Consider the following 14564-nt stretch of genomic DNA (forward strand, 5'->3'; position numbering starts at 1 on the left):
TCGGACCATGTATGTAATGTTTAACTCTGTGACCATTAACTTTAAATTCAATCCCATTTGAATTTATTAATTCTATCGTTCCGTATGGGAAAACTCTTTTGACTATGAATGGTCCAGACCATCTTGATTTCAATTTTCCAGGAAATAGCTTGAATCGTGAATTGAAAAGAAGAACTCTGTCTCCTTCTTTAAATTCTTTTGAACTTCTGATTCTTTTATCATGCCATTTCTTCGTTCTTTCTTTATAGATTAACGAATTTTCGTATGCTTCATGTCTTAATTCTTCTAATTCGTTTAGTTGACTTAATCGTAGACGTCCAGCTTCATGTAAATCAAGATTACATGTCTTCAAAGCCCAAAATGCTTTGTGTTCAATTTCTACTGGAAGATGACATGCTTTTCCATAAACAAGTCTAAAAGGTGTGGTTCCAATTGGAGTTTTGTAGGCTGTTCTAAAAGCCCAGAGTGCATCCTCTAATTTAATGGACCATTCCTTCGGATTTGATCCTACGGTTTTCTCTAGAATACGTTTTAAAGCTCGGTTGGTATTTTCAACTTGTCCACTTGTTTGTGGATGATATGCGGTGGAGATTTTATGAGTTACTCCATATCTTTTAAGAACTTTCTCAAGTTGATTATTACAGAAATGAGTACCCCGATCACTTATTAAAGCTTTCGGTGTTCCAAACCTTGCAAAAAGACATTTTAAAAAGTTGACTACAACTCGTGCATCGTTAGTTGGGAGAGCTTGTGCTTCCGCCCATTTAGATACATAATCAATGGCTACGAGTATATATAGATTATTATGAGATTTTGGAAATGGACCCATAAAGTCAATACCCCAAATGTCAAATACTTCACATACTTGGATGACATTTTGTGGCATTTCATCACGTTGACTTATTTTTCCGGCCCTTTGACAAGCATCACAGGATTTGCAAAGTAGGTGTGCATCTTTGTAAATTGTAGGCCAATAGAATCCAGCATCATAAACTTTTCTTGCTGTTAGTTGAGGCCCATAATGCCCTCCTGTTGGTCCTGTGTGACAATGGTTTAATATTTTACTAGCTTCGTCTCCAAATACACATCGGCGTATTATTCCATCGGGACAACTTTTAAACAGATGTGGATCTTCCCAGAAATAGTGTTTTATATCACTGAAGAATTTCTTTCGTCTTTGGTACGATAATCCTTTTTCAAGGAATCCACAAACTAAGTAGTTTGCATAGTCTGCAAACCATGGGATTTCTTTATAATCTATCTTCAATAGATATTCATCAGGAAAGTTGTCTTTTATGGCTGATTCATTTAGAACTTCTAATTCAGGATTTTCAAGACGAGAAAGATGATCAGCGGCGAGATTTTCTGCTCCTCTTTTATCTCGGATTTCAATATCAAATTCTTGTAAGAGTAAGATCCAACGGATTAATCTTGGTTTAGCATCTTGTTTCGAAAATAGGTATCTAAGAGCAGAATGGTCGGTATAGACCACCGTTTTTGCTAGAACGAGATATGATCGAAATTTGTCAAAAGCAAAGACAATAGCAAGGAGTTCTTTTTCAGTAGTTGTATAGTTCGTTTGTGCTCCTTGTAACGTCTTACTAGCATAATATATAGGTTGAAATCGTTTTTCAATCCTTTGTCCTAAAACGGCTCCCATTGCAAAATCACTTGCATCGCACATTAGTTCAAATGGTAGATTCCAATTTGGTGTTATCATGATCGGCGCATTAGTGAGTTTCTCTTTAAGAATATTAAAAGATTTGATACACTCATCTGAAAAGATGAATGGCGCATCCTTTTCTAGGAGTTTATTCATAGGAGTGGCAATTTTAGAAAAATCTTTTATGAAACGTCGGTAAAAACCGGCATGCCCTAGAAAACTCCTAACTCCTCTAACATTGGTGGGATGTGGAAGTTTAGCAATTACATCTACTTTAGCTCTATCCACTTCAATTCCTTCTTTTGAAATTTTATGTCCAAGAACGATGCCTTCTTTAACCATGAAATGGCATTTCTCCCAATTAAGTACTAGATTTGATTGTTCGCATCTAAGAAGCATTCGTTCAAGATTAGCTAGACATGATTCAAATGTATCACCGAAGACTGAAAAGTCATCCATGAAAACTTCCATGCATTCTTCTATCATGTCATGAAAAATCGCCATCATACACCTTTGAAAGGTTGCAGGGGCGTTACAAAGTCCAAATGGCATGCGTTTGTAAGCAAAAGTACCATAAAGGCACGTGAATGTGGTTTTCTCTTGATCTTCGGGTGCTATTGGAATTTGAAAATATCCGAAAAATCCATCTAGAAAACAATAGTAACTATTTCCGGCTAATCTTTCCAACATTTGATCTATGAAAGGTAAGGGAAAGTGATCTTTTCTGGTGGCGTCATTTAATTTTCTATAATCAATACACACACGCCATCCTGTTACAGTCCTAGTAGGAATAAGATCATTTTTCTCATTTGTAATGACAGTCATGCCACCCTTCTTAGGCACGCATTGAACTGGGCTTACCCATGGACTATCAGAGATTGGATAAATTAAACCTGCATCTAGCAGTTTAATAATCTCTTTCTTAACTACATCTTTCATATTAGGATTTAGTCTTCGTTGGCGTTGCACATACGTTTTATGACCTTCTTCCATAAGGATTTTATGTGTGCAATACGAAGGACTTATTCCTTTAATATCATGAATCTTCCATGCAATGGCTGGTTTATGAGCTTTCAACACAGAAATGAGTTGTGATTTCTCATTTTCAGTAAGAGAAGACGATATTATTACAGGTAATTCAGATTCACCATGTAAATAAACGTATTCCAAATGGTTTGGAAGTGGCTTTAACTCTAATTTCGGAGGTTCTTCTATCGATGATTTATATCGATATCTGTCTTCTTCTTTTAGCATTTGAATTTCTTCTGTTGTTGATTCATATCCATTAGCTATAAGTGTAGCTAACATTTCAGCTTCATCAATTGGTTCATTACCTTCTCCTAAAGAACATTCTCCTGTTCCTTGTAATTCTGGAAATTCTTCTAATAATTCTGCATGTGCATCTATAGTTTGAATATAATAACATGTATCATCTGCAGATTGTGGTTGTTGCATTGCTCTATCAACTGAAAAGGTAACACTCTCATCCTCTATACTTAGGGTCAGTTTCTTACCGAACACGTCTATCATTGCTTTAGCCGTGTTTAAGAATGGTCTTCCTAATATGAGAGGAACTTGAGAATCTTCTTCCATGTCCAGAACAACAAAATCTACTGGAAATACTAAAGTACCAACTTTAACTAGCATGTTCTCCATTATCCCTCTAGGATATTTTATTGATCTATCGGCTAGTTGTATGCTTATTCTGGTTGGTTTCAATTCTCCAAGGTCTAGTTTAGCGTATAGTGAATACGACATTAGATTTATACTAGCACCTAAGTCTGCCAATGCTTCTATTGAACTAAGACTACCCAGAAAACATGGAATTGTGAAACTTCCTGGATCAGATAGTTTTTCTGGTATCTTATTCAACAGCACTGCTGAACAATTAGCATTCATAGTAACAGCCGAGAGTTCTTCCATTTTCTTTCTATTTGAAATTATATCTTTCAAGAATTTAGCATATCTAGGCATTCCTGAATCACATCAATGAAAGGAAGATTTACATTTATCTGTTTAAACATATCCAAGAATTTGGATTGCTCGGCTTCAAGTTTCTCTTTCTTCATTTTACTCGGGTAAGGAAGTGGTGGTTGGTATGGTTTAACATAAGGTTTAGCCTTAGCTGTGTTATCTTCATTAACCTTTTCAACTACCGGTTCTTTTTCCTTGTCTTGATCAGGTTGTGGTTCTTGTGGAGTAGGAATGGCTTCATCAGAAGTTACAGGTATTTCAGGTGGTTTAAATGTTGTACCACTTCTTGTGGTAATGGCTTTAGCTGTTTCATTCCGGGGGTTAGCATTTGTATCACTAGGTAGACTTCCCGGTTTTCGTTCACCTATTAACCTTGCTAGGTTACTTACTTCTTGTTCCAGATTTTGAATAGAAGCTTGTTGATTTCTAAATGCTTGAGCATTTTGTTCATTGGTTTGTTTTTGAGATGTGAAAAACTGCGTTTGAGTTTCAACTAGCTTTGTCATCATATCTTCTAAATTCGGCTTTTTATCATCGGTTTGTTGTGGTGGTTTGTTTTGAAAATTCGGTCTTTGCTGATTGTAATTATTATTAGATACTTGTTGATTGCTAGGACCTTGTTGGTTGTTGTATGGAATATTTCGGTTATAATTCTGGTTTTGATTGTAAATCAGTCTTGGCGGTTGATAATTATTCTGATAATTATTTCCAGGCCTTTGGTTTATGTATGAAATATTCCCTCTTTGTTCCATTGTTAATTCAATACTGAGACAATCTTTTGTCAAATGTGGTCCTCCACACTGCTCACAACTAATTCGTATTGAGTGAATATCCTTAGTCATCTTTTCCATTCGTCTCTCCACAGCATCTATCTTTGCGGAAATGGAATCTAAGTCATGGCTAGAATCGGCTCTAGCTGCTTTAGATGATCTAATGATATCTTTTTCTTGGTGCCACTCATGTGAGTGGGAAGCAGTGTTATCAATAATTTTGTAAGCATCAGTTTCGGTTTTCTTCATAATAGAACCACCAGCTGCTATATCTATGTCTTTTCTTGTAGTGATGTCGCATCCTTGGTAGAATATTTGTACTATTTGACAGGTGTCTAAACCATGTTGCGGACATCCTCTTAACAACTTTCCATATCTTGTCCATGCCTCATATAGAGTTTCATTTGGCTTCTGTGTAAACGTAACAATTTCTGCTTGAAGTCTTACGGCTTTAGATGCAGGAAAGAATTGTTTAAGAAATTTGTCAACTAAAACATCCCATGTATCAATCGCCCCTTCAGGTAACGATTCCAACCAATCTTTGGCTTCTCCCTTTAAAGTCCAGGGAAATAACATGAGATATATCTGTTCATCCTCCACTTCTCGGATTTTAAATAGTGTGCAGATCCTATTAAAGGTACGTAGATGTTCATTTGGATCTTCCTTCGGCGCACCACTAAATTGGCATTGATTAGTCACCATGTGTAGAATTTGTCCTTTGATTTCATAATCTGGCGCATTAATGTCTGGATGAGTAATTGCGTGACCTTGGCCAGTGCGTTTAGCTCTCATTCGGTCTTCCATACTTAAAGGTTTCAGATTCTCCATAATTGAATTTGTTGAATCGGAATCACTAGAGGATTCTGATTTAATGGTTCGTTCCTCAACAATCTCTGTTTGAATGATTGGTGGTTCCGGAGGAAAGTTTAATGGTTCAGGATCTACGAACCGTTCCTGAATATTCTCCGGATTCTCAATTGTGAGGTCGGGTTCAAAAAATGGATTATCGAAAATTTGAACTGAAGTACTTGGTCGACTGGATGACGATTCTAAAGAAAAATCAACGGCGGTTATATTTGCTAAATGTCTTGATCTAGTTACATGTGGTGAACGTACAAAAGGTGGTGAACGTCTTGCTCGGTGCATTCACTGAATATCCTATTAGTTTTTAAAAGGAAAGAAAAATTATAATAAGTTATCCAACCAATAGACTTTTCTGATTTTGCCCACGTTTCGAATAGCCAAAAGATGCAGCAGAGGGGCAGGATTCGTTTGGTCTCAATATAATTGAGGACTGTTTGGCTCCAATAACCCGATCCACGTACAAATCCAACTATTACTACGAACCAGAAAATTTTGATGTCTATCAATTTAATCACTTAAAATAAATTTTCGTAATTTTTAAGAAATTTAGATAAGAAGTAGAACAAAAATTCTATGTCCTAAAACTAGAATAACGAGAAATACGAAAGAAAAAGAGTTCGTCGAAAAAGGTCGAAAAAGAAAAAATGGTTGAAAAATAAAAGGTGACGGAAAAATAAAAGAAACTTATAAAAATTAAAAATACTCGACTAACCTAACCTTATTCCTACAACTAACTTAAAATTATAATCGCAAATTGAGATTACTAATTGGAATGATAATTGATACATAGGTAAAAGGTGTCTAAAAATATTAAAGCTTACAGGAAAACTAAATCCCAAATGGAAATAACTTAAAAAGAAACTAAAACTTAAAAAGACGTCGCAAAATTCTAAAGCACCTAAATCTTAGTCTAAAGAAAAAGCACTTAAGGAATTCTACGGCAAAGCCTAAAAATCTAGAAGTAAAAATAACTATGGCAAAAACTAAGTTTAAAACTAAATATGAGCTAAAAATACAAAGGTTACGCTAAAGCGATTAAAATGGGACAAAATATAAAAATATACAAAAAGTTGTAAAAATTACAATTTTTATAAAAATATTATTTTTATATTATTTTATAAAAGTATTAATTTAAATATATAAATAAAACTAATTAAAACTTAATATAACTAAATAATTAAAATTAAATATTAATTTAATTAAAACCTAAATCTTAATTAATTAATAATAATAATTATTACTCCGTAATAAATGCAGTTAGGGTTTCTGGCAGGCGTGTCAGAAAAAGCTCCGCGAGTCGCGGTATTTCAAACATCAAACCCCGCGAGTCGCGGGGTCCCAAAATTCAACCCTGGAACAGGAAATTTACGCGTTTTTTTTTTTTATGTTTTCTAATTTTCTGTTTTAATATAAATAAAAGATATTTAAATAAAACTTATATTTTTATAAACTAAAATAAAAATAAAGAAACTTATAAAACTTTTAACAAACTCTTAAAAATATATAAATTTTTGTTTTTCTTTTTATATTTTCGAATATTCAAAACGTATTTTTACAAAAGCGAATTTTAATAAAAGTAAACAAAAAATCTTTTTTTTTTATATATATTAGCGTTGCGCTTCCGGCGTTTAAGAGTGTCCCCGGCAGCGGCGCCAAAAATACTTGATGTGGTAGCGGAGTGGTATAAAATAGTTATTAATTTTAGCAGAAAATACTATTAAATACGATACAATTTTACACAAGATATTTATTTATTTAGAGAACGGATATACTTAAACCTTGCTACAACACTTATAGGCAGTGTACCTAATCGTACAGTAGTGTAGTTTTTAGTAAGTCCGGTTCGTTCCACAGGGAATCTTTTTAAACAAAGCTTAACGCTATATTAGTTTACTTTTATAGAAATACAAATATATATATATAAGTAATATTATTATTATAAAGGGGGGTTTTTTACCGTTTAATGACCGGTTTGTCGATTTTTAAACTTTTAGTCGCAGTTAAAACCAGATGTAAAATATTAAAAATGAATACAAGACTTAAATTAAAGCATAAAGTAAATAATGATAATGAAATTGCGAATAATAAAAGTGCGATAAAATAAACTTGCGATAATTAAAAAGTACGATAATTAAAAGTGCAATTAAATACAATAACAATAAAAATGCGATAATTAAAAGTGCAATTAAATATAAAATAAAGGAAATTAAATATGAAATAAAAGAATTATGCTTATTTAAACTTCCGTAATCATGATGTTTGACGTGTTGATTTTAGTTTTATGCCCATGGGTTAATTGTCCTTTGTCCTGGATTATTTAATATGTCCGTCTGGTTTTTGTCCATAACAGTCCATCAGTCATAAATATAAAGTGCGAGTGTCCTCGTCAAATTATTCTTATACCCGAAGTTAAATATTCCAACTAATTGGGGACTTAAACTGTAACAAGATTTTAATACTTTGTTTAATAATTACACCAGGATGTCGACTGAGTGTAACCCAAGGTTTTAATATTTTGTTATCAATTATACCAAGTGTCCTTGTACATAATTTCACCCCTGTTTTAATTATTCTAGTGGCTATTAATCCATTCCCGTGTCCGGTTAGATGAACGATTATTCGTACATATAAATACCCCGCCCATCGTGTCCGATTGAGTGTATATGGTAATTTATAGGGACGCCCAATTGTAAATCTTTATATTAACATTAACAAACTATCATTTAGTTAAACAAATATAAAGCCCATTAATAGCCCATAGTTTAATTTCCACAAGTGTCGTTCTTTTGTCCAAACCCCAATTATGGTACAAAGCCCAATTACCCAATTTTAGTAATTAGCCCAACATCATGATTGCTTCGTTTTAAATAAGCATAATAATAACTTAGCTACGAGACATTAATGTAAAAAGGTTGAACATAACTTACAATGATTACAAATAGCGTAGCGTTACATGAACAGAATTTCGACTTACACCCTTACAATATTCGCTAACATACCCTTATTATTAGAATTATAATTAAAATTAAAATTAAAATTAAAATTAAAATATAAATATAAATATTTACGTAGTATTATGAGAGAAGAAGAAAAAGATGATGATTTGCGATCAGAATTCGGTTGCTTTTATAGGGATTTTCGACTTTTGGGGCTCCGCGACTCGCGGCATTTTTGCCTTCAAACTCCGCGAGTCGCGGAGTTTGAAATTACAGCTCATATCAGTTTGGAGTCTTTCTTGCCGACGGTTTTTATTATTTATTATAATATATAAATAATTATAAGAATTATTTAAATATTATATTATATTTATGTGCATAGTTGACTTGTAATTTTTAGTCCGTTGCGTCGAGCGTTGAGAGTTGACTCTGGTCCCGGTTCCGGATTTTCGAACGTCCTTGCGTACAATTTAATATCTTGTACTTTGCGTTTTGAATCTTGTACTCTTGTAATTTCGAGACGTTTCTTATCAATAATTGGAACCTCTTTGATTGTCTTTTGTACTTTTGAGCTTTTTGGTCGTTTGCGTCTTCAATTCGTCGAATCTGTCTTTTGCCTTCACCTTTTATTATTTAAACGAATATCACTTGTAAATAGAACAATTGCAACTAAAAGCTTGTCTTTCTTGAGGAATAATGCTATGAAATATATGTTCGTTTTTAGCATTATCAGTTAAACCTATAACTCACCAACATTTTTTGTTGACGTTTTAAGCATGTTTATTCTCATGTGATTATTAAGAGCTTCCGCTGTTGCATACTAAAATAAGGACAAGATTTGATGTCCATGCTTGTATGATATTGTGTAAAAACTGCATTCAAGAAACTTATTTTTTGATGTAATATATTCTTAATGTAAACCATTATGTAATGGTCGTGTGTAAACGGTATATTTTAGATTATCATTATTTGATAATCTATGTAATGCTTTTTAAACCTTTATCGATAAAATAAAGGTTATGGTTGTTTTAAAAATGAATGCAGTCTTTGAAAAACGTCTCATATAGAGGTTAAAACCTCGCGACGAAATCAATTAATATAGAACGTTTATAATCAATATGAACGGGACATTTCATAATATATAACTAAAGTACATGTTTTAAATAGAATTTAGTATAAAACCCTATATAACTACAAACACATAAATATTATATAATTAATAAATGAAATTATGTGATTTCTATTATATGTTTTAATAGTTATATAATTGAATATAGGTTCGTGAACCCAAGACCAACCTTACTTTGTTCAGTTCTGTCGTATGCATATTTTTACTACAAATATCGTACGGTGAGTTCATTTGATTCCCTTTTACTCTCTACATTTTTGGGACTGAGAATACATGCGCTGTTTTTATAACTGCTTTATTAAATGCTTTTGAAATATATTTTGAACTGCGAATACATGAAATGCTTTTATAAATGTTTGACGAGATAGACACAAGTAAAACATTCCTCGAATGAATTATTATGCAGACAGAAGTTCTGTGGATTATTATTGAATTAGGTGGACATGATAATTGCCACCAATTGATGAATATATTTTTCCCTGATTATTATTGCTTGGTAACCTAAGAATTAGAATCGGGTATGGCCCTAATTCACGCGAATCCTAAAGGTAGCTACCGGGTTTAACACTCCCACGTAGAATGTTCACTAGACGGAAGAGCTAGTGGGCGTGGTGTTTAGTACTTCGAGGTTTATATATTATACAGACGAGATGTTCTGTTTTGGGGATACTATTGATGCGCATTATATGTTAAGGTCGGTTACCAAGCCAAGCAATGAATGTAAAGTGAATATTATGTATCGAGAGAATGATTTTATACACAGGTTATGTGTATGTTATTTTTGTGCACGAGATATGTGTACGGTTACTAAGATTTATGAAAGATGATTTCGTACACGAGAAAGGTGTACTGTATTTAAAAGATATCGCATGTACATTACAGGTGGGTATAGGATTCGGGTCCATTTGTACCATGCAGGATTTAAATCTTGTGGTCTATCAAAATAATGAATTTTATTGTTTTATGATAAATCTATGAACTCACCAACCTTTTGGTTGACACTTGAAAGCATGTTTATTCTCAGGTATGAAAGAAATCATCCGCTGTGTATTTGCTCAATTTAAAGATATTACTTGGAGTCATTCATGGCATATTTCAAAAGACGTTGCATTCAAGTCGTTGAGTTCAATAGAGATTATTATTAAGTAAATGACAGATTAGGTCCTTTATAGTTGGATATTATGAAATGGTATGCATGCCTGTCAATTTTCAATGTAAAGAAAGTTTATCTTTTAAAAAACGAATGCAATGTTTGAAAAATGTATCATATAGAGGTCAAGTACCTCGCGATGTAACCAAATGTAATGTATTCGTCCAGATGGATTAGGACGGGTCTTTACATTTGCTACTTACCCCTTCACTATTATACTAACTTACATATTAACCCTTCTCTTTAGATTTTATTATTTAAAACTTTTTTATTAATACTCCATTATTGTAATTATATACGAGTAGTACTGTATGTGAGTATATTAAAGAATTAAAGAACACTTTTGTACTTGTAATATAAAATAAAATAGGACCATATAATGTACTCGTATGTTATTTAGCTTGTGTCAATTTATATCTAGACTAAAAGATATAGTTTAAATTAATAAAAAATTATTTTAATATTAATATATAAGCATATTTGAAATCTAATTGAATGAATATATTAATATTAATATTACCGTGATATTTTTACAAACTAGAATAAGTGAAATATTTATTTGAATTCTTAATTTTGTTTAAAAATCATACAATCACATATGATTGGATCTTACAATCACGTGTGATTGTCATGACAATCACATGTGATGGATCCGTCAAATCACATTTGATTTTAATTCTAGCCATTGATTATTTTAATCCAAAGGCTGAGTTTCAGCTCTTGGTTTTCAAACAAAATTAAGGATTAAAATGAATATTTTCCAATAAAACATATGTAGCATGTATTAATAAACCTTGCAAGTTGACTTGAAGTGAGCTTATATTTTTTAGTGTCTATATTATTCTATAAATGTATGCATTATAACATATATTCAGTTAAATAAAACATAAAATTTAACACAAGGTTATAACCATTTATTTATACTTATATTTTTAAAGATAGTATAGTAGTACTATTTGCTTACAAAAATTAAAGGGGCATATTTTTATATTTATGCACCGGGCATCAAAGATGACAGGACCGGCCCTGGTTCTAATCGCTACATTGTTGACCTCATGTTCCTAACACATGATATTATTTAACGAAACCTTTGAACTTTTATTAGTTAAAAAGGATTACTGTCGTGAATTTTATTATATAATATAAGGGACTATCAATGTGGTTTCAACAAGGAATAAGTATCAATATAATTTGATGGACGCAATGAGGACAAATGGTATAATTTACTCAAAAATTTATTATTACTAGTATCAATCAATATTGTAATCATTAGAGTAATTAATTAATTAAATGAATTATAAAAAAAATACTAGACAAATTAAATGAATTAAATTAAATTAAATACGAAAAAAATGAATTTTAAGCAAATATACGGAGTAGATGTATTGTATTGTATTGTATTGTATATGCCAGGTATTCTGCGTTTCTTGGTCGAGTCATCCTTCTACTGTGTGTATTAAAATCCTTCCCCCAATTTATCGATCACCATCCTTACAAAACCCTAAATTTTACTCCGAATAAAAAAAAAATACTATTTTCTTCAATTCTATTCCAGTTTCTCCCTTTTTTTGTACATCAATTTTACATCCGTATAAACACCGAGCACTATAAGATCGGATCTTCCATAATCCATACGCAGAGTCGCATGATAATTTCTTGATTTTCCCATTTAAGGCAATTTCCTTTTATTATAATTTTATATACTTATACTTATTCTGTATTCTTTATCATTACCTGAATCAGTATATTTTTCATCTCGATGCTGTTTCTTCCCGACATTATAAGATTAATCTATCTATTGTAGATCTTCAATCTTCAATCTTTAATGCTTTTGCTTTATTGATTTGATTGAGCTACTACTCATTTGTGCTTTGTATATGTGATCCTAATAGTTTGTAAAATTATGGAGAAATTGAAGTATATCTTTCTTGTTTATATATAAATAATACTTAATTCCACTCTTGTTTTCAAACTTGATTCGTTAAGCATTCAAATTTTTTATTTCACCCAACTCTCATATAGGTTAGTTCAATATTAGCATTTTAAACCTTGTGCTTCATTACTTTATTAGGAACGTACTCCGTAGTTAATTAAGGCTAGAGCAGGCTAGAATAATCTATATAGAGGTTTTGTCATTGTCATTATGATTATTATACTGTATATTAAGAAAAGCTTATTTCGTATCATTGGTAGGGCGACTTACCTTTTGAAGGTAAGTCAATCGGGAGAGCCCGTCGAACTCTTAAACATCGACTATTCTATCTTTTCGTTTTGTTCGATCTTTCCTTTTGTTTAGTCAATTAACAGGGTTGGTTCGTATCATGATGCTATTATGTAGTTGACAGCTTCTCAAAATAAAGATGGTGAAGCTGACCATGATTGCACGTGTCACCGACGGTCTTCCGCTAGCTGAGGGATTGGATGATGGACGTGATTTGCAAGATGCGGAGTTCTACAAACAGCAAGTCAAGGCATTGTTCAAGAACCTGTCAAGGGGACAAAATGAAGCTTCAAGAATGTCTGTTGAAACTGGCCCTTACGTCTTCCAGTATCCTTTGTTTGTATTAATGAATTATGCAACGTGATTCTGTGAGTTTGTTATCATCAAATGCTTACAGTGTGTAAAAGCATCTACACATCATTATCACTTTATTATTAAAAAATATATAAGTTAGAATATCTTACATATTATAAACCATATTGCAATTCTACTTTCGGTATGCATACTTTATGTGGATTAGGTTCCTTAACCTGATTTACCAGCTATATTATTGAAGGGCGGGTATGCTACTTAACAATGTGTGATCGAGCTTATCCTAAGAAACTTGCTTTTCAATATCTCGAAGATCTTAAGAACGAATTTGAGCGTGGTTATGGGAATCAAATTGAAACTGCTGCAAGACCATATGCTTTCATAAAATTTGGTAGCTTTACATGTTCTTGATATTGTTTACATATTATTTGTTTATGGTATCTCTCATCTTCTTTAATTTTTGTATTGATTTTGTTATTTTTCCATTTGTTAGATACTTTTATACAGAGGACTAAGAAATTGTACCAGGACACAAGAACTCAGAGGAACATTTCTAAGTTGAATGATGAACTTTATGAAGTTCACCAAATAATGACTCGTAATGTACAAGAAGTCCTTGGTGTTGGTGAAAAATTGGACCGTAAGTTCTTTGATCTTATAATCTTGAATTTTAAATTTTAGTAATTATTAGTGAAAGACTAACTAATCAAATGAGCCAGTTCATACTTATCAATTTTTGGAGGCAAAAAGAATGTAACAGAGATGTTGAAACTAGGAAGCTTTTACGTTTTACAATGAGATTTAGTTTCTGATAAAAATAAAAATTGAATATTTCTATTATAAATTGTCACACAAATGTTCATGTAGCACCTGGAACTTGTCCAATGATACCATTTGAGGAAGTTATGTAACTTTGTTATGGATTCTGAATTGTGAAATTTTAAATTATGCAGAGGTCAGTCAGATGTCAAGTCGGTTAACATCAGAATCTCGCATATATGCTGATAAAGCAAAAGATCTGAACCGACAGGTTGGTTTGTTAATATTTTTTGTAATGCATAGTTAAAGTAGTTATGAAGTTTAAGTTCCGAACCATTAACTGCAGGCTCTGATCAAGAAATGGGCACCTGTTGCAATTGTTCTTGGAGTTGTTATTTTCCTGTTCTGGGTCAGAAAGAAGATATGGTGATCCCCCATGGCTTTGTTTTGTTGTATACAACAAATAGTATTGTCTTATTTCTCCGAGTTTAAATTAGTTATCCTTGCAACATCTAAACTGGAAATTTTTGTACTGAGAAGCATTCAGACACTTTTGTGTCACTTTATGCATGAATTTCTTCTTATATCTGTAATGTTAATCAACATTTCCTTCAAAACATGATTTCCCCTTCTTGCAACCTGCTAACAAACTAAAATTGCAATCAAGCCACGTTGTTGAAAAGATACCATTTCACCTGCAATTCTCTGGTATCAAGTTGATCTTTAAGAACTTATCTATTATAAATCTTAAGAAAGAATATTGTTGGTATCTTACTGCAAAGGGGA

At 32.3% G+C, this 14564-nt stretch overlaps 1 protein-coding gene across 2 annotated transcripts; it reads left to right on the forward strand.

Annotated features, from left to right (window-relative positions):
- Window positions 1-11958: 11958 nt before the first annotated feature.
- LOC139840290 (25.3 kDa vesicle transport protein SEC22-1) lies at window positions 11959-14390 on the forward strand. 2 transcript variants are annotated; one of them, XM_071830552.1, is made up of 6 exons: window positions 11959-12160; window positions 12825-13034; window positions 13250-13410; window positions 13513-13659; window positions 13973-14049; window positions 14125-14390. In XM_071830552.1, the coding sequence occupies exons 2-6, from the start codon at window positions 12847-12849 to the stop codon at window positions 14206-14208; spliced, it is 657 nt and encodes a 218-aa protein (XP_071686653.1). In that variant the 5' UTR covers window positions 11959-12160; window positions 12825-12846; the 3' UTR covers window positions 14209-14390. The 2 variants fall into 2 exon arrangements, with proteins under 2 accessions (XP_071686653.1, XP_071686654.1); XM_071830553.1 differs by having other exon boundaries at window positions 12832-13034.
- Window positions 14391-14564: the final 174 nt, after the last annotated feature.

The sequence above is a fragment of the Rutidosis leptorrhynchoides genome, chromosome 4 (assembly GCF_046630445.1).
Source record: "Rutidosis leptorrhynchoides isolate AG116_Rl617_1_P2 chromosome 4, CSIRO_AGI_Rlap_v1, whole genome shotgun sequence".
NCBI lineage: Eukaryota > Viridiplantae > Streptophyta > Magnoliopsida > Asterales > Asteraceae > Rutidosis > Rutidosis leptorrhynchoides.

Bases quoted from the DNA above. Each gene is read 5' to 3' on its own strand.
- LOC139840290 (XM_071830552.1), top strand. From the start codon at position 12,847: ATGGTGAAGCTGACCATGATTGCACGTGTCACCGACGGTCTTCCGCTA. The intron at 13,660-13,972 runs GTAAGTTCTTTG...TAAATTATGCAG, and splicing joins TGTTGGTGAAAAATTGGACC to AGGTCAGTCAGATGTCAAGT. The intron at 14,050-14,124 runs GTTGGTTTGTTA...CATTAACTGCAG, and splicing joins CAAAAGATCTGAACCGACAG to GCTCTGATCAAGAAATGGGC.